The sequence below is a fragment of the Macrobrachium nipponense genome, chromosome 10 (assembly GCF_015104395.2).
Source record: "Macrobrachium nipponense isolate FS-2020 chromosome 10, ASM1510439v2, whole genome shotgun sequence".
NCBI lineage: Eukaryota > Metazoa > Arthropoda > Malacostraca > Decapoda > Palaemonidae > Macrobrachium > Macrobrachium nipponense.
In genome coordinates this window covers 28,793,357-28,808,465 of record NC_087204.1, presented here as the reverse complement: position 1 = coordinate 28,808,465, position 15,109 = coordinate 28,793,357, and the positions used below count along the sequence as shown (strand labels likewise).

At 38.1% G+C, this 15,109-nt stretch overlaps 1 protein-coding gene across 1 annotated transcript; it reads right to left on the bottom strand.

Annotated features, from left to right (window-relative positions):
- On the bottom strand, window positions 1-7,848 carry LOC135223522 (troponin C, isotype gamma-like). Its single transcript, XM_064261987.1, has 6 exons — window positions 7,693-7,848; window positions 6,716-6,740; window positions 2,236-2,379; window positions 1,634-1,753; window positions 943-1,074; window positions 1-231 (listed from the first exon to the last, which is right to left on the bottom strand). Exons 2-6 carry the CDS (start codon window positions 6,735-6,737, stop codon window positions 203-205), a joined length of 447 nt encoding a protein of 148 aa, XP_064118057.1. The 5' UTR covers window positions 6,738-6,740; window positions 7,693-7,848; the 3' UTR covers window positions 1-202.
- Window positions 7,849-15,109: the final 7,261 nt, after the last annotated feature.

Sequence of the window (15,109 nt, the reverse complement as noted above, 5' to 3'; positions counted from 1 at the left end):
TTCAGAAATATAGACTTTATTTAGAGAAATTCTTGTACAACAACAGACGCAATATAGATATTACTTTCCATGCAACAGAAGAGGGAAGACGACGGTCAAGAGAAACAGTGAGAGACGCTGAAAGAAGAGGAGAGCCGATGCAAAGGCCAAATAAACCCACTGAAATCTGGGAGGCCTCTGCACGGAGGTAAGGTAACCCCATTCATTCTCCTGTCATCATCTCCATGAATTCTGGAAAGTAAAAGTAAATTTTTTTATGGACAGCAAATAAAGAAATATTAAACAACCTATGATTAAAAACACACAATAAACTGAGACTTTGCAATAAAATGAGAGAAATACAAACAATGAGATTGAAGTGTAGGTACCGGTAAAAAGGTATAATTAGGATAAAATATAAAAACTCTCAGAGTAAACACAATCGATACTGATAACGATAGAATAACTAATAACATTAAAAAACTACCTGGATAACGATTCTGGAACTTAGGACTATTTACCATTAGATATTGTAGTTTTTCATATACATGATAAACCCAGCAAGTAATGTAAACCACATCTACACGGTCAAAACTCATGTAGTAATTCAAATAAACTTTGTAAACTATCTTTGTTTTAATGCTGTGTCATATATGTAAGAGAAAACAAGAGTAAAAACAATTAATTTTGAAGTAAGTTATTCTTCTGTCTCTTTCAATTTTGGGAGAGGTGATTTTCATCAGTCTGCATTACACAAACACCACATTTATATATATATATATATATATATATATATATATATATATTATATATATATATATATATATATATGTATATATACTATATATATATATATATATATATATATAGAGAAAGAGAGAGAGAGAGAGAGAGAGAGAGAGAGAGAGAGAGAGAGAGAGAGAGAGCTCAACGTATACTTAAGAGAAACAAGGGGGCGCTCACCATCGAAGTCCACAGTGCCAGATCCATCCTCATCAATTTCATCAATGATGCCGTCCAAGTCTTCCTCCGTCAGCTTGTTGTCCAACTCTCTGAGAATCTCCTTGAGGGTGCCCGTGGTGATGTAGCCATCGCCTGCAAAACAGAAGATAATTTCAGCATTCCAGCGAGCTTTTATCAAGTAATGTAAATAGGATGCGTTTAACCCTTTTCAGCTTAGATGTGCAACATTTTAAAAAGGAAATAAGAAAAAATACAGAAGGTGCGACATTTTAAAACAGAATTGAAAACAAATATAGGCATGACATTTTAAAAAGGAAATTACTAAATACAGAGGTGCAATATTTTAAAAACAAAATGAAATAGCATAGAAAGTGCAACATTTCAAAAAGGAAATGAAAACAAAAATAGTAGATGCAACATGTCAAAAATGGAATAAAAAATAAAGTAAATACATTTTTTCCACTGATGTCACTGATTATATAAAGCAATTACAGCTTCCAGCAAAGATGGGAGAGAGAAAGTTAAAATGAGGAGCTAATTAAAGTTGAAATAAATAACATTACTTATTCCATAACTTATTGTCTGGATACATCCCTTCATAATTGAGCTTTGTAGCCTTTTTAGCAATTCCCCTTCTCTTCCCTTCCCTCTAGTAACCTGGAATTGACAAACCCTTGGGGCGAGATCTCACCTCCTTTGTCGTACAGCCTGAAGGCTTCTTTCAATTCTTCGTGCATAGCCTCGTCGTCATCCTCTTCCAAGAATGGCATTACGATGGAACAGAACTTCTCGAAGTCTACCTTTCCTTCCTCTGCAATGAAGCAAAAATACTCCATTGAGACGAACATCCAAGTCAAGATCAGATGCCTAAAACAAGCAACTATAAAATGAAATACATACAAACTCGTTTAAATCTTATGCTAACAATGAGTGAAAAGAAAAATACTAATTAAAAATCAGAGGCTTAAAATCAGGGAACCAAAAAATATGGATAAAATGTCATGCTCAAAATCAGTGAACCAAAGAATATTGATAAAATTTTCCACTCAAAATCTGTAAACCTGAAAAATATTGATAATTTTTTCCCCCTTAAACAATGTAACACCGAAAAATATCGATGAAATTTTATACCTAAAACCAGTGAACCAAAATTACCGATAAAATTTTATGCTTATAATCAGTGGTAAAGAAAAAAAAAAAAAGTCACATTTTCCCGAGAAAAGCTCATCCTGTCGTGGATACAAAAATGCGCTATAAATTTCGGCAGAGACAAAAACTGATCCAGTCACTCACTATCGGGGTCATTCTCGGCGATTCTCGCCTTGAGCTCGTCCTCGTCGAAGGCCTGCCCTAACGTGTTGAGGATGTTGACGAACTTGCTGCATTCCACGAAGCCCGTCTTGCCTTGGTCGAACATCTGGAACACCTTGCGCATGGCTGTGGTGGTGGTGGTGATGCCACGTCAGAAAGAAGCTATGTCAATGCTAGTCCGAGCCTCAATTTTTTTTTTCCCATCTTTCTCTCGGTTCAGTTTACAGATTTTTCTATGTATACATACATATATATATATATAATATATATATATATATAATATATATATATATATATATATATAGAGAGAGAGAGAGAGAGAGAGAGAGAGAGAGAGGAGAGAGAGGGGGGGGGGGGTGGTCTTGAACATTCATCTGCTTTGCGGTCGAATAGCTTCATGACTGCTGCTCCCGAACTCATAGACTTCCCACCCTTCCATCATCCAACCCCCCGCCCCCCCCTCCTACCTTTCCCCGCCAAATGATATTTTTAGACAAGCAGACATTTTCCCCTACCAACCCCCAAACCCCCCCCCTTTTTCCCTCTGAAAGAGACAACACTTTTAAGGGGCGTCTGTTTTTTTTTACATAATCATAGGGAAGGGTGAGTGATATCAAAGACGAAGGAACACATTTTGAAATAAAATCTATTTCCTTACGAAAGGAAGGGCTATGGTTAAAAGAGCCTTTTTTCAAGGCTTCTTACTCCACACGATCAAAGTTTGTTGCAACCGCCCAAATAACATTTTCCCCGAAACTAATGATTAAAAAGTCAAATTATTTCTTTCAATTCCATCCTTGCAAATCTTCAAATCAGAGTATTCAGTAATATTCGTGGATATATTTAGTTTAAATTATTAAGTTTAACAAATCTTTTTGAAAACTCAGCAACTCAGGATATGATATATATATATATATATATATTTATAATAGATATATATAGTATATATATATATATACTATAGTATATATATATAGTATTGTATATATATATATATATATATATATATATATATATATATATATATATATAGAGAGAGAGAGAGAGAGAGAGAGAGAGAGAGAGAGAGAGAAAATTACACATTAAATAATCGTTATTTATTAATGAAAAGTTTGATGTCAAACAAAATTCAGAAAATTTAAATGAACTAAACAGAATGCACAAAAAAATATATATATATCTTGACCAAATCATGCAGGGAGAAATGAGTGTAATGCTGAAAATAATTTGAACTTCACTCCAAATGGCAAATAAACAAGTAAATAAAAAATGACAATTTCTTCAATATAAAAATAATAGTATAATCTCCAAATGGCGAAAGAAATGAGCAATCTTTTTAAATATGAAATTAAAAAAAAGCCTTCAGTCACATATAAAGTAAAAAGTGACTAATGGAAAAAAATAATACTATGAAAAGCAACCATAAATAAATATAATGATAATAATAATAATAATAATAATAATAATAATAACACAGATGGTTAATAATAAGCTGAGCGCCACAGAGCCGAAGTCAGTTGATGGCGTTCGGGTCACTCTCTATATATATAGCCGGAAGAGGGCCCAGGGGGAAGCCCTCGGTCTATAATACATATGACATACTCACAACCATTACATCTGCCAGGTCTCCGTGGCTACTTCTGGGCTTAGGAATGCGCTGGGCTATGTTATAGGGACCACGTACCACGAAAAATGAATAAATGTTGCCATTACCGAGTCATCAAGTTCTCCGTTGCTTTGTCAGACTTTCCGAAGATAATGTTTTCCTGCTCAGATTTGTAAACATTCAGTGATGAGGACTTCTGCTAAGTTTTACGTAAAATTATTGTAATCGCGGGACAATTGCTCTTTTTTTTTTTTGAGATTATCTAAAGGTAATGAATATTTCTTTCAAGACAATTCCACTCTCCTGTCAAGAATTACAGATTCTTTTTCTGTACAAGGGAATCTCACGAGACCATGACATTTTACGTTGTTTCAGATTTGTCAAAAATGCGAATTTTCTCCTGTCAAGTTGCAGACACTTTTATGAAAGCAATAACTGTTGAAGATTTAGACGGTATCTGAGATTAAATATTTTTCTTATGACATACGTAACTCTACACGTTCTATTTGTCCAACCAGGGCGGACATGATTTGAAGACATTCTGACGGGGAAGGCGGTTTAAATTTAGAGCGACTGTCTCTCTTGTAATGATAAACGGTCCTCCCTCCCAGCTAACACCAGTTGGCAATTTGTTAAGGTTGAAGGAACGCCGCTCTTTAGGTTCGTCAACAGAACATGCATGATTCAAGGCGTGTCTATTTCCAACTCACTGGCATAAGGTCACCTCTATTTTCCCTCCCTCCCTCGTATGTTTTCGCATAATTAATTATCAATTGCGATTTCCATTCAAAATTCCTTCAGGGACCTAACAGGGAACGAGTTCTGCTCCAAAAGCACACAAAGTTAATACCATGATCTATTTTTCTGCATTTTGTTGATAATTGAAAGAAACTATTAGAAACATGGAATTCGCGTGCTTCTTCAGCCCTGAATAGTAATCAAGGCAGCTCCTGTGCCAAAGCATTCCCAAAAGGGAGTTTACGATCTAGATTTAAACTTATGAATCTGCAATCCAAATAAATAACCAATACTACTGCGACTCTATGAGCAGAATGTAATATATCTGGGCAGGACTGAAATATTCCATTTAGCTTGCAGAGTAAGTTGACCGTAAGCACTGAAGTTAAAATCTACGTGAGGTCTTTCTCGGAACCATTCGTGATCCTCATTCTGCTTTAACCCTCACAGATTTTGCGATCCATTTTATCAGCGACATTTACATAATAATTCAATATGGCATTCAAGGATTTTATTATTGAAGAGCAGTACGTAGTCCCAAAATAGCTCTCAAAAGCGATACCTTTGAGTGTTCTAGGCCCCAGGGCTTCGTACTCCAGCAGAGAACTGCGCTGGGTAGCCCCACTGGCAGTCTGTGGTCTACGCTATCGACAGCTGAAACAAGTTGCACGAACTATTTAGACAGACATGCTTCTGGGAGTCTCAAGACCTCTGGTGATGTGTGTTACAACTGGAAAATCAAGGCATCATTAATATAAAGTTGATGCCGAAATTTTATGACAAGTTTTAGACTGAGTTGGTCTTACGCCAACACGGGCCACAGCCAAAGCAGTTTTTAAAGGACGGCGGTCGCTCACCAGAGGTCTTCGCTATGACTAAAGTATAAGCTCTCGCTTTCAAAGCAAGAACTTACTGCAAATGCTGCAACCATTTCAAGTTACACTGATCTTCTCTTTATGTTTCACAAAGCTATTATCGATCTAATTAAAACACCACAATATCGAACTAAAAACTAACATTCTGGTAACTAAAACCAATTCATGCCAAAATACTAATACTGTAACCGTCAAATTATGTTTTGAAGCTAATATAGATAGGTGTTGCTGATCATTTTGAAAGCTTTAATTACGTATGCTTGCTTAGCTCATGTTCACTAACAATTCTACAACACTAGTTCCAAATGGGAACATACTAACTCTAGGTTCACTTGTGGAATGTTCCAGTAAAAGGAATAAGCAGTGTTATACGAGAAGTGAGGCACAGTTAATGCTATTATTAAGAAGTTCAGACTTGTCAGGTTACCAAATCACGAGACAGACGACAAGGACAATGGACATTAAACATGCAGAAAGAAAATAATAAAGAAAAACCTCACACTCTTACAACAATATAAAAGAAGACTTTAATGACCAAAAGACGATAAAATAGGAGAAAGGGGTATAGGATTACATGAAAGTGGAAGAGTTGCTGTTTTCTATGTAAAATGCACTAGAAGTTACAAGGTAAGGCATCATCGAGACAAATATTCTCAGCGAAGAAAGAATTATATGACTAAAAAAAAGAGAATAATTCGGTGAAATACAGGTAAATACAGAGAATAATTCTGTGAAATACAGACGAAAGGAGATTGGGACAGAGGAGACAAAAGATATACGCCTCAATAATGCATGACACATCTTCAAATCACATAAACAAAAAGATGTATTTTCTCTCCAATGAGGGAACATTCAAAAGGCCATTCATTTGCAAAGCAAATCTTCCACAGAATACTTTGCCAGTGTGTGGAAATAGAATTGAGCAGAAAGGAGGAAATAGTAAACAAATAACAATTATACAAAATCAACCAAAGATGGATTACATCTATAACATTGAGGAAAATGTTTAGTAAACAGGAAACTACAAAACAAAACTCTTCCTAACTATTACGACAAGTTACATAAACTGTCGCTCATGAACAGAAAAAACCAACCAAGGCGACACTTTTACAACCACAGCAGCCTTGGCAAGGGCGTCTCGCCCTTCCTCGTCAGTTAGGACGGACTACCTACATAAATCATTCCTTTTCATCTAACACTAATAAATAAGACGGAAAAAACTAAGGTTCAAATTTATACTCACTCGCTGTCTGCTCATCATCCATGACCTGAAATGAGTTAATATGTTCATTACATATCTAATCGTTATGATCTAACGTGACAGCTGGATAAAAAAAAAAAAGTTGGAAAAACACCTGACATCCGACCTTAGCATTACATCATAAAAATTCTACTGTATAAATATTATCAGTTACCGGAAAATTGTATTACAAATGCACTTAATATTTACACAATTAAGTGCTATATTAAAGTGATCTGCTTGAAATCGCCGGAACATGAAATATACATACATATCCAGGTCAGGATTTATAATTTGTGTTTTATTCTTGTATTCGGTACATGTACATGTTGGTTATTGCAATTACATATGTAGCTATGTGTGTATGTGATCACAATGCCCTCTTAACTTTTCGAATTCTTTGCCCCCATTGGATATAATTATCAATACAATGATATATATATATATTACATATATATATTATATATATATATATATACATATGTATGTATGTATGTATGTATGTATGTATGTATGTATGTATATATGCACATATACATACAAACATACACACACACAATTCATATACATTATATATTATACAGACACTAACCAGAAAAGTAATACTCTTCAAACCTTTAAATTACTACTCAAATAGATTCGATCACAAGAGCAAGTCATATTAATAAACAATGCCCCAACCCAAGGTTCAAACCCATCCCAAAATAACCACTGCTCCATCATCGGGAGATGACAAGACCGGAAGGATTCGAAATGATACAAAGGCACAGACAAACTAACCACTACCCCATCAAGAGGGGATAAATTCTGATCTCCAACTGGTCACAGAGCTATTACGGGATCAGTGAAAAAAATAAAATAAAAACCAGGTTACTGCCGCTGGCTCTCGCAACCTTTCAAAACCTGCGTTCGAATCCTGCACGAGAAGGGAATGACAAGTACAACAACACCATAGACGCAGAAAGAAAAATAGAACGTACTGATGTTTACGTGGCGTCTGAATTTTCCCTCTCAAAAAAAGTGCGACCCGATGTCTGTCTATCTGGACCGTGGTCTGTACGCAGATCCGTCAGCGACGCCGCTCTCGCTCTCTTCCTCGCAAGTAGTAAGGATCCGACTGAGAAGGGCACCTCGGGCCGCTTCTTTAATATACGCCAATCGCAAACAGTAAGCCACAGTAATGCCGATGGCCACACAGCTGCTGTAAGGTCGCATAACGATCAACTCCTCCCCTCTCCCCCCCCACCCTGATCTCCCGTTTCCGGCACCGGGGGACCGTCACCCGTTCCCCGGTGCCCTGGGGGAGTGGAGGTCAACATATTGAAGCCGAGGGGCTCTGGTATTATAGGGGATTGCTGCTGATAATTCGCGGTCATGGCAAGAAGCCTGATGGTGATATGGCTCCAGCGATGTCGGTCACTTCATTTTCGAAGAGAATATTATTGTTCATCTCAATAATCTTGACTTTTTACAGTTAAATTGATTCAAAGTTTCAAATTTTCTTTCCGTTTCATCTTAACTGGATACAGACAGTCTGAGGATCGTGTTTTGAATATATAGTTGGACAGGGCCAATCGCCATGTTATTTACATGGGGATATCGTGGAGGTAATGGGTTGGGGGGGGGAGAAAGGAAGTAAGGGGAATGGAGGGTCTGAAGTATAACTCGTTTACTAAGCCCTCATCTCTTGCTCCTCCTCCTCCTCCTCCCACCATCCCCCCCTTCTCTCTCTCTCTCTCTCTTGGACATATAATCCCTTGTAACTTTTTTCTCTCCCTCTATCCTATCTAAATACCCTGCTCGATTACTTTTTTTTTTTTTTTTCTCACATGCCCTTAGTAGCATGTGACTTCTTTACACTACGCATGTGATTTATGTTGCAGATATGCTAACGCGATCTGTATCTGACTCGCCAGACATCGACATGGGGTGGGGGGGGAGCGGCCGCTGAGTGGATGTTTTTCTCCTTTGTCCTTCATACTCATAATCTTCCTTGACACGAGTGAAGTATAGTTTCCTTCCCTTCATCATTAGGTCTTTCATCTCTAATTTTATCTTCTTGTTATTCATCTATATCAGAGAGATTTTTAAAAAATTTATTTTGATAATTAATGTATACAGTTTCGTGATTGCATCCAGCATTTGATATCTGAAGAACACATTTCTAATAAGCTATTATAACTAACATTTAAAAGAATATCTAAATAGATACGCTGTTTTCTATTCAAACTCACTTAAATGTCCTACACACTGATAAGTGAATTCATGCAACACTGAATAAATTAAACACTCGATTAAAAAAAACTATTTTTTTCTACTCTCGTAATATCGATAAAATCATACCTGTCCATGATACACATCACGGGAAATCTAAGATTATCTGTCGATCTTAATTACTCTTAGATGAGCGATTCATTTCTCAAATGTCACCGATGACATCGATGTATGAGCGATGTCATCTGGAAGGCTAGAGTAATCATTTATGGATATGCGACCCACACGATTGGTGGGGGAGGCGGTTCTTTTCTTGTGCTGATTAACTCATTCGCTGGAATACTGGTGTTTTTTTTATTTTTATCACAAATGCTTCAGTAGCTGTCCAACTTCTTTGATTTGGCTACTGTAACTCAGTGACTTTGTTGCAAGACTTAATTGATAAAAATAATAATAGTGCTACGTTCGAAAGACTTTAATATTTATTAAAGACCATCAGCTTTCACATGCTATATTATTGTGGACCTGCAATCAGTATCATCATTTTCGACACGGAAAACTGTGCCCAATAATAATAATGATACTGAGGGGAAAGATTAACTCAACGTAACCCATCCACATTCATACTTATTCGTTAATCATCATCTGTTCACTAACTGCGAAGCATTATGTCATCCACGTCTTCATTCAAGATGGCATGTCTCCCACACACACAGAAGACACCGAGTGAATCATGCTTCATCATTTCAAACTGTCACAGAGACCAGCGCATTCTAAACCGTCATTTACTCTGACATCATCAGGCTAACTGAGAGCATCAATATAATCGAAATTTGTAATGGCATAAGCCCCCTCACACTATATAAACAGGAAAAGTCCTAGTTTGCTTTCATCCTTCACCAGTTTTTGCTAAAATCTTGCTAAAACAGACACTGTCGGCGTAGGAACTCATTTGACCTCTGCTGAGCTGATGGTTGCTATTGCCCTCATTTCCCGCTGATGCTAAAATGGACTGACTGAGTGATTTCTGAAACTTATGCTGGGACACTTTCGCCCTTTCAGCACGAAAGGAGGTGAAATGGAGTTGAAGTGGCTGTACAGCGAGATAAAGAGATCCTGAAAACAGAGATGACGAAGCACAGGAACGGGGAGAAAGCCCCAAGGTTGTACTTAAAAAGTCAAGAGTTAAAGGGGCTGGACAGCAAGACTGAAGAAAGGAAGTGGAAACGGAGGTAAAGTAGAAGGATAAAATAAAAAATGGATACAGCCCCGGGCCGAAGGGGAGCACTGCAAACACCATTTAGTAATGCATAAAATTCGCCAGGATAGTTTGAGAGTAGGTAGTCATTTCACCTCTTTTGATTTTGGTGGTAACTACAGCTCTCTCGCGCCTTCTGATAAAGCCACACTATAGTCTGTGGGGGCAGGAATTGTATACAAAGATCTGAATATGAAATAATAACTATGTATGGAAAAATCAATAACCAAATGTAAGGGACGCCCTGGTAACCAGCAGATAGGAGACGACAAGGACCAAACAAACTATTTATATCAAACATGAAAAGGTTAAGTGGGAGATATACTGCAGCCGCTTGAAAATGCGTTACACCGTAACAGACAATTTAGGTGAATTATGAAAGGCAGCTATTTTCAGCTGCAGGAGACAGACTTTAAGGAGGACCTATTAAGCCAAAGACCTAGATAAATGAGATAAGGAACTTTTTAACTGTAAAGTTAATTGGTCAAGGAAGACTACATTTCTGGGAGTTAATACATGACGGGGTTTCTCTTCTGGCGTCCCTAAGTCTCCAGGAGACATAATCCCTCCAATGAGCGAGGGCGAATTATTACTGTAATTTGGACCGATGTCAAATCAGGAATAAAAATTAACCAAGTGCGATTTAATGACGGACATTATCGATGCCATGAATTTCTGATGTTATCTAGTTTGGTTTTAATTAAAAGGAAGTATTGATAAAAGTGTGTTGGTAAACTCGCTTGTGTAATTCTAGGCCACACTTGCCAAAGTATACCGGTGTGTAAGTACACAGTCATTAATTTTAAACGAAATAGGTGGCAAAACACAGTTGTATAGACGCTAATCATCAGAGAACGGATACCAACACAGTATCCCCCTAGAGTATCAACTCTACAGGAATGGAATATAAAATTTAGGCCAAAGGCCAAGCGCTGGGACCTACGGGGTCAGTCAGCGTTGAAAGGGAAATTTAGAGTAAAAAGGTTTTAAAGGTGTGACAGGGGGAAAACCTCGCAGCTGCACTAGGAAACAATTGCTTGGAGAGGGTGGAAAGTAAAAAAGGAAGAAAGAGAATACGAACGGAGGTACAGCAAAAGGAATAGAAGGGGTCGCAGCTGGGGGCCTAAGGCACGCTGCGAAGAACCTTAAGTAATGGTTACAGTGTGCCGTTTAAGGGGCACTAGGCCCCCTACGGGAATCGACTCTATATTCCCTCACAGGACATGAAATATGGAGGACAAGGGCGATCCTTTCCTTTGAAATTATCCAACCTCCTCCTCCTCCTCCTCTTTCTCCCTCGGCTTCTTCCTCCTCCTTCTCTTCTTCTTCTTCTCCTCCTGCTCTTTCTTCCTCGCCGACTCCTCCTACCCCTCTGGCAATCTACAATTCAAGCGCCATCTCGCTCTCCACCCAACACGGCACGAAATAAGGAACTTAAGGGTGGATTCAGGTGAAGCTCAGATCAAACACGGCAGGGAATACTGTCCACAGGTGTTGATCGCCATTTGAGATACGACCGTCGGTCCCAAGGGTCGTTAAGGAGGCAGCGTGCATATAGCCACACACGACTGTCATTCGCAGTCCGTCAAACACGCGCATGGACCAGATGGTCATTGTTTATTTATGGGTCGACCTCATTACGTCTTACGGAGCGGGGTTGGATTCCGATCGTATCGACGATGCGATCGATATCGATATCTATGTCGATCGTAGTGCTAAGATTACTCAGAGTCTTGTTTGAATATCTTCGGGGTCTTGTTATGAATTAAACGCCAGATGTAATGAGGTCGTCATAAAAAAAAAAAAAAAAAAATACAACTTCAAGAAGCAGCAGAGGAATGAAATGGCAAAATAGAATAGAAGCAAAATATAAATAGAAAATAGGAGTAAAAATACGGGTTAGATACGCGAAATAATAGAACGTTATGATTTTAGTTCTACGACTAAACACAAAAAATTAACAAGTGAAAACTAATAAGAACTATAACGAAAATACAATAGAATAGAATATAGATATCAGGCCAAAGGCCAAGCGCTGGGACCTGTGAAGTCTTTCAGCGCTGAATGGGAAATGGACTGTAAAAAGATTTGAAAGGTGTAACAAAATGACGAAAACCTCAAAGCAGTTGCACAATGAATCAACTGCTGCGGAAGGGTGGAAAATAAGATGGAAGACAGGGAATAAGAATGGAGGTAGAGTAAAAGGAATGAAAGAGATTGCAGCTAAGGGCCGAAGGGACGCTGCAAAGAACCTTAGGCAAATCCTACAGTGTACCGCATGAGGTGTATTGGCGGCACTGCTCCCCACAGGGATAGCAATAACCAAGACCAACTGACTGATTTATCAAAATGGATAACTGGCGTCACATTACCAGGGCCATACAGCAAGAGAGAGAGAGAGAGAGAGAGAGAGAGAGAGAGAGAGCCCTGTGAATAGTAAGAGAAACAGATATTAACCCTCTTTTAACCATTTCACTGTAAATTGATTTGGTTTTTCGTTACCTTCGGTAAACAGAGCAAGAACTACTGACATCACAGCCTCGTGAGCTGTTTATCACGGGGAAATCATTATGCTTTCGGAATCATGCCAAATGTCTGGCGCTTTAATGCACAGCTGAGAGAGGTTTGCAGACCTAATTCGGGCCGTTAGTATATAACAAGCGTGTCTGAGAGAGAGAGAGGAGAGCGAGAGAGAGAGATTCACAAGTAGAAATTACATAACCAAGATATACATAAATATATTATATATTAGATAATATTCATATACATACAATCAATCACTGGAAGATATACTGCATAAACAGAGCACATAGCCAAGAGGAAACTGAAATTAAGGAGTGGAAAATATTTCACCTTTATTTATTTGTCATTTTCAAGCAAACCCTAAAATGCCTTATGGTAAAGACGAAAGATGTAGTAATCTGCTGTTTCAATTTCTTTTTGGCTATACACTATATCTATACATACAAATTTATATATATATATATATATATGTATATATATACATATATATATACATATATATATATATATATATATATATATATATAATAAGCTTGTTGGTGCGTGCTACATGTGCTGGAACCCGCCGCTGCTGTCTCCCCTACCATCCCGATGCCTTACTTAACCTGTCGCCACAAGGGCAGACAAACGTGTTTGCAGAGGAGGTTGGCTGTGGCATGTCTCCCCTACTGTCAGCCTGGGGATGACAAGATCCACTCGGATTTCATAATATATATATATATATATATATATATTCACTATTAAGTCATACTGCATAATTGAATACGGTTCGAGAGAAAAGCACCACCATTGACACAGTTACCCAACCTGAGAGATTTATTATCGTGTCCTGACAATCTAACAGTTAACCGCACCTCTAATTTCTTAATGCTATGTTGCCAGGCTACGATAACGAGACCTTTCAACTCTCTGGTAACGGGTCGAGTCTCTGTCACATTCATCCTTTAACTGCTGAATCAAAGATGAATTGACATGGATAAAATTACTTAAAATATGGTGTACTAAATATTTTCACTACAGCTACTACAAAAAGTTAGTACAATGGCTTCTGTCCTTTTATCCCTTACGTAAAGAAACACTTTTTTTCTCTCTCTTATCCAGGCCTTTGGAAACATTCCCTTACACATCCGGGTCAGCCACCCAATGTTATATAGCTACCATACAACAGGATCTCACGAGTAACCCCCGTCAAATCATGCTTCTCTCTCCATTCCCCAACATGTTCATTGCTCTCCTTAAATCTTTGACGGTCACCGCCACCATCATTCTTAAATTGACATCATCCTCTCCAACTTTCGGAAAATATCCATATTCGCCACTATTCCATCAACCCGCTTTAAAAGGTCCCCAGGATCCTCATGTCATTGACGCAAGTCTGCACCCTATTCGGAGAGCCTAGTTTCTCCAATAACATCTACTTATATATCAAACTCAAATCCGTTTCCTCATTCCTCTTATCTACGAATATATTTCCCTCTGGGACAGCTTTTTTTTCTTAAAGCACTTCCCATAATTTCCAATTCTACCCTAATTTTCTTATCAACTCCTATCTCCCCATACATATATTACATATCCCACAGTATCTAACATTTCCCTGCCAAATCTGAAGGCTCAAAAATGTTTCTGTAAACAAAACCGAGACACGAATGACGAGAAAAGGTTTATTCGCTCTCCACTTCACAATCAACCGCCCCCCCAGAGAGAGAGAGAGAGAGAGAGAGAGAGAGAGAGAGAGAGAGAGAATATCTATGCAGGAGACATTGCCCCTCATCTGGAAAAGGCGCATTACTTTTTCGCGACACATCGGGTCCAAGACCTTCTAGACAGCTCAGAGGGCAAATTCATGATTGCTGAAGAATCTTTCGTTCCCCTTTCACTTCTAGACGTTTTTATTCTGCCTCTTAAAATTCCAACGTTGTCATGAAGAGACGTGTATACAAATATATATGCGATGTGTCATTGAGAGTTAAGTGGGTCGCGTGAGCAATTCTGGCATCTGCTGGCATAAGGCCCTTAAAATTTGTCCAATATCGGTGGGCCAAAACTTGTTACCAGCAGCAGAATCTGTTTCTATATAATATCTTTAACGCAGTAAAATTTGTTCTACGTATATCTACCAGAAGCAAAAGTTTGTCTCAATATCTTATACCAGACGGAAGATCTTGTCCCAGTAGTCAATATCGGTGGCAAAACTTGCTCCCAGTATGTAGCGCTGGTAAGCTAATTCTGATCCCAGTAGGCCCCCGGCAACCCCCCCCTAAAACAAAATTACGACAAAATACGTACATAAAACATGATTAAAAACCCATTCGTTCTCTATCCAAAATCCCATCTGAGGACAAGATGAGAAGCAGACCTAAAAAAAAAAAAAAAAAAAAAAATAAAAAAAAAAAAAAAAAAAC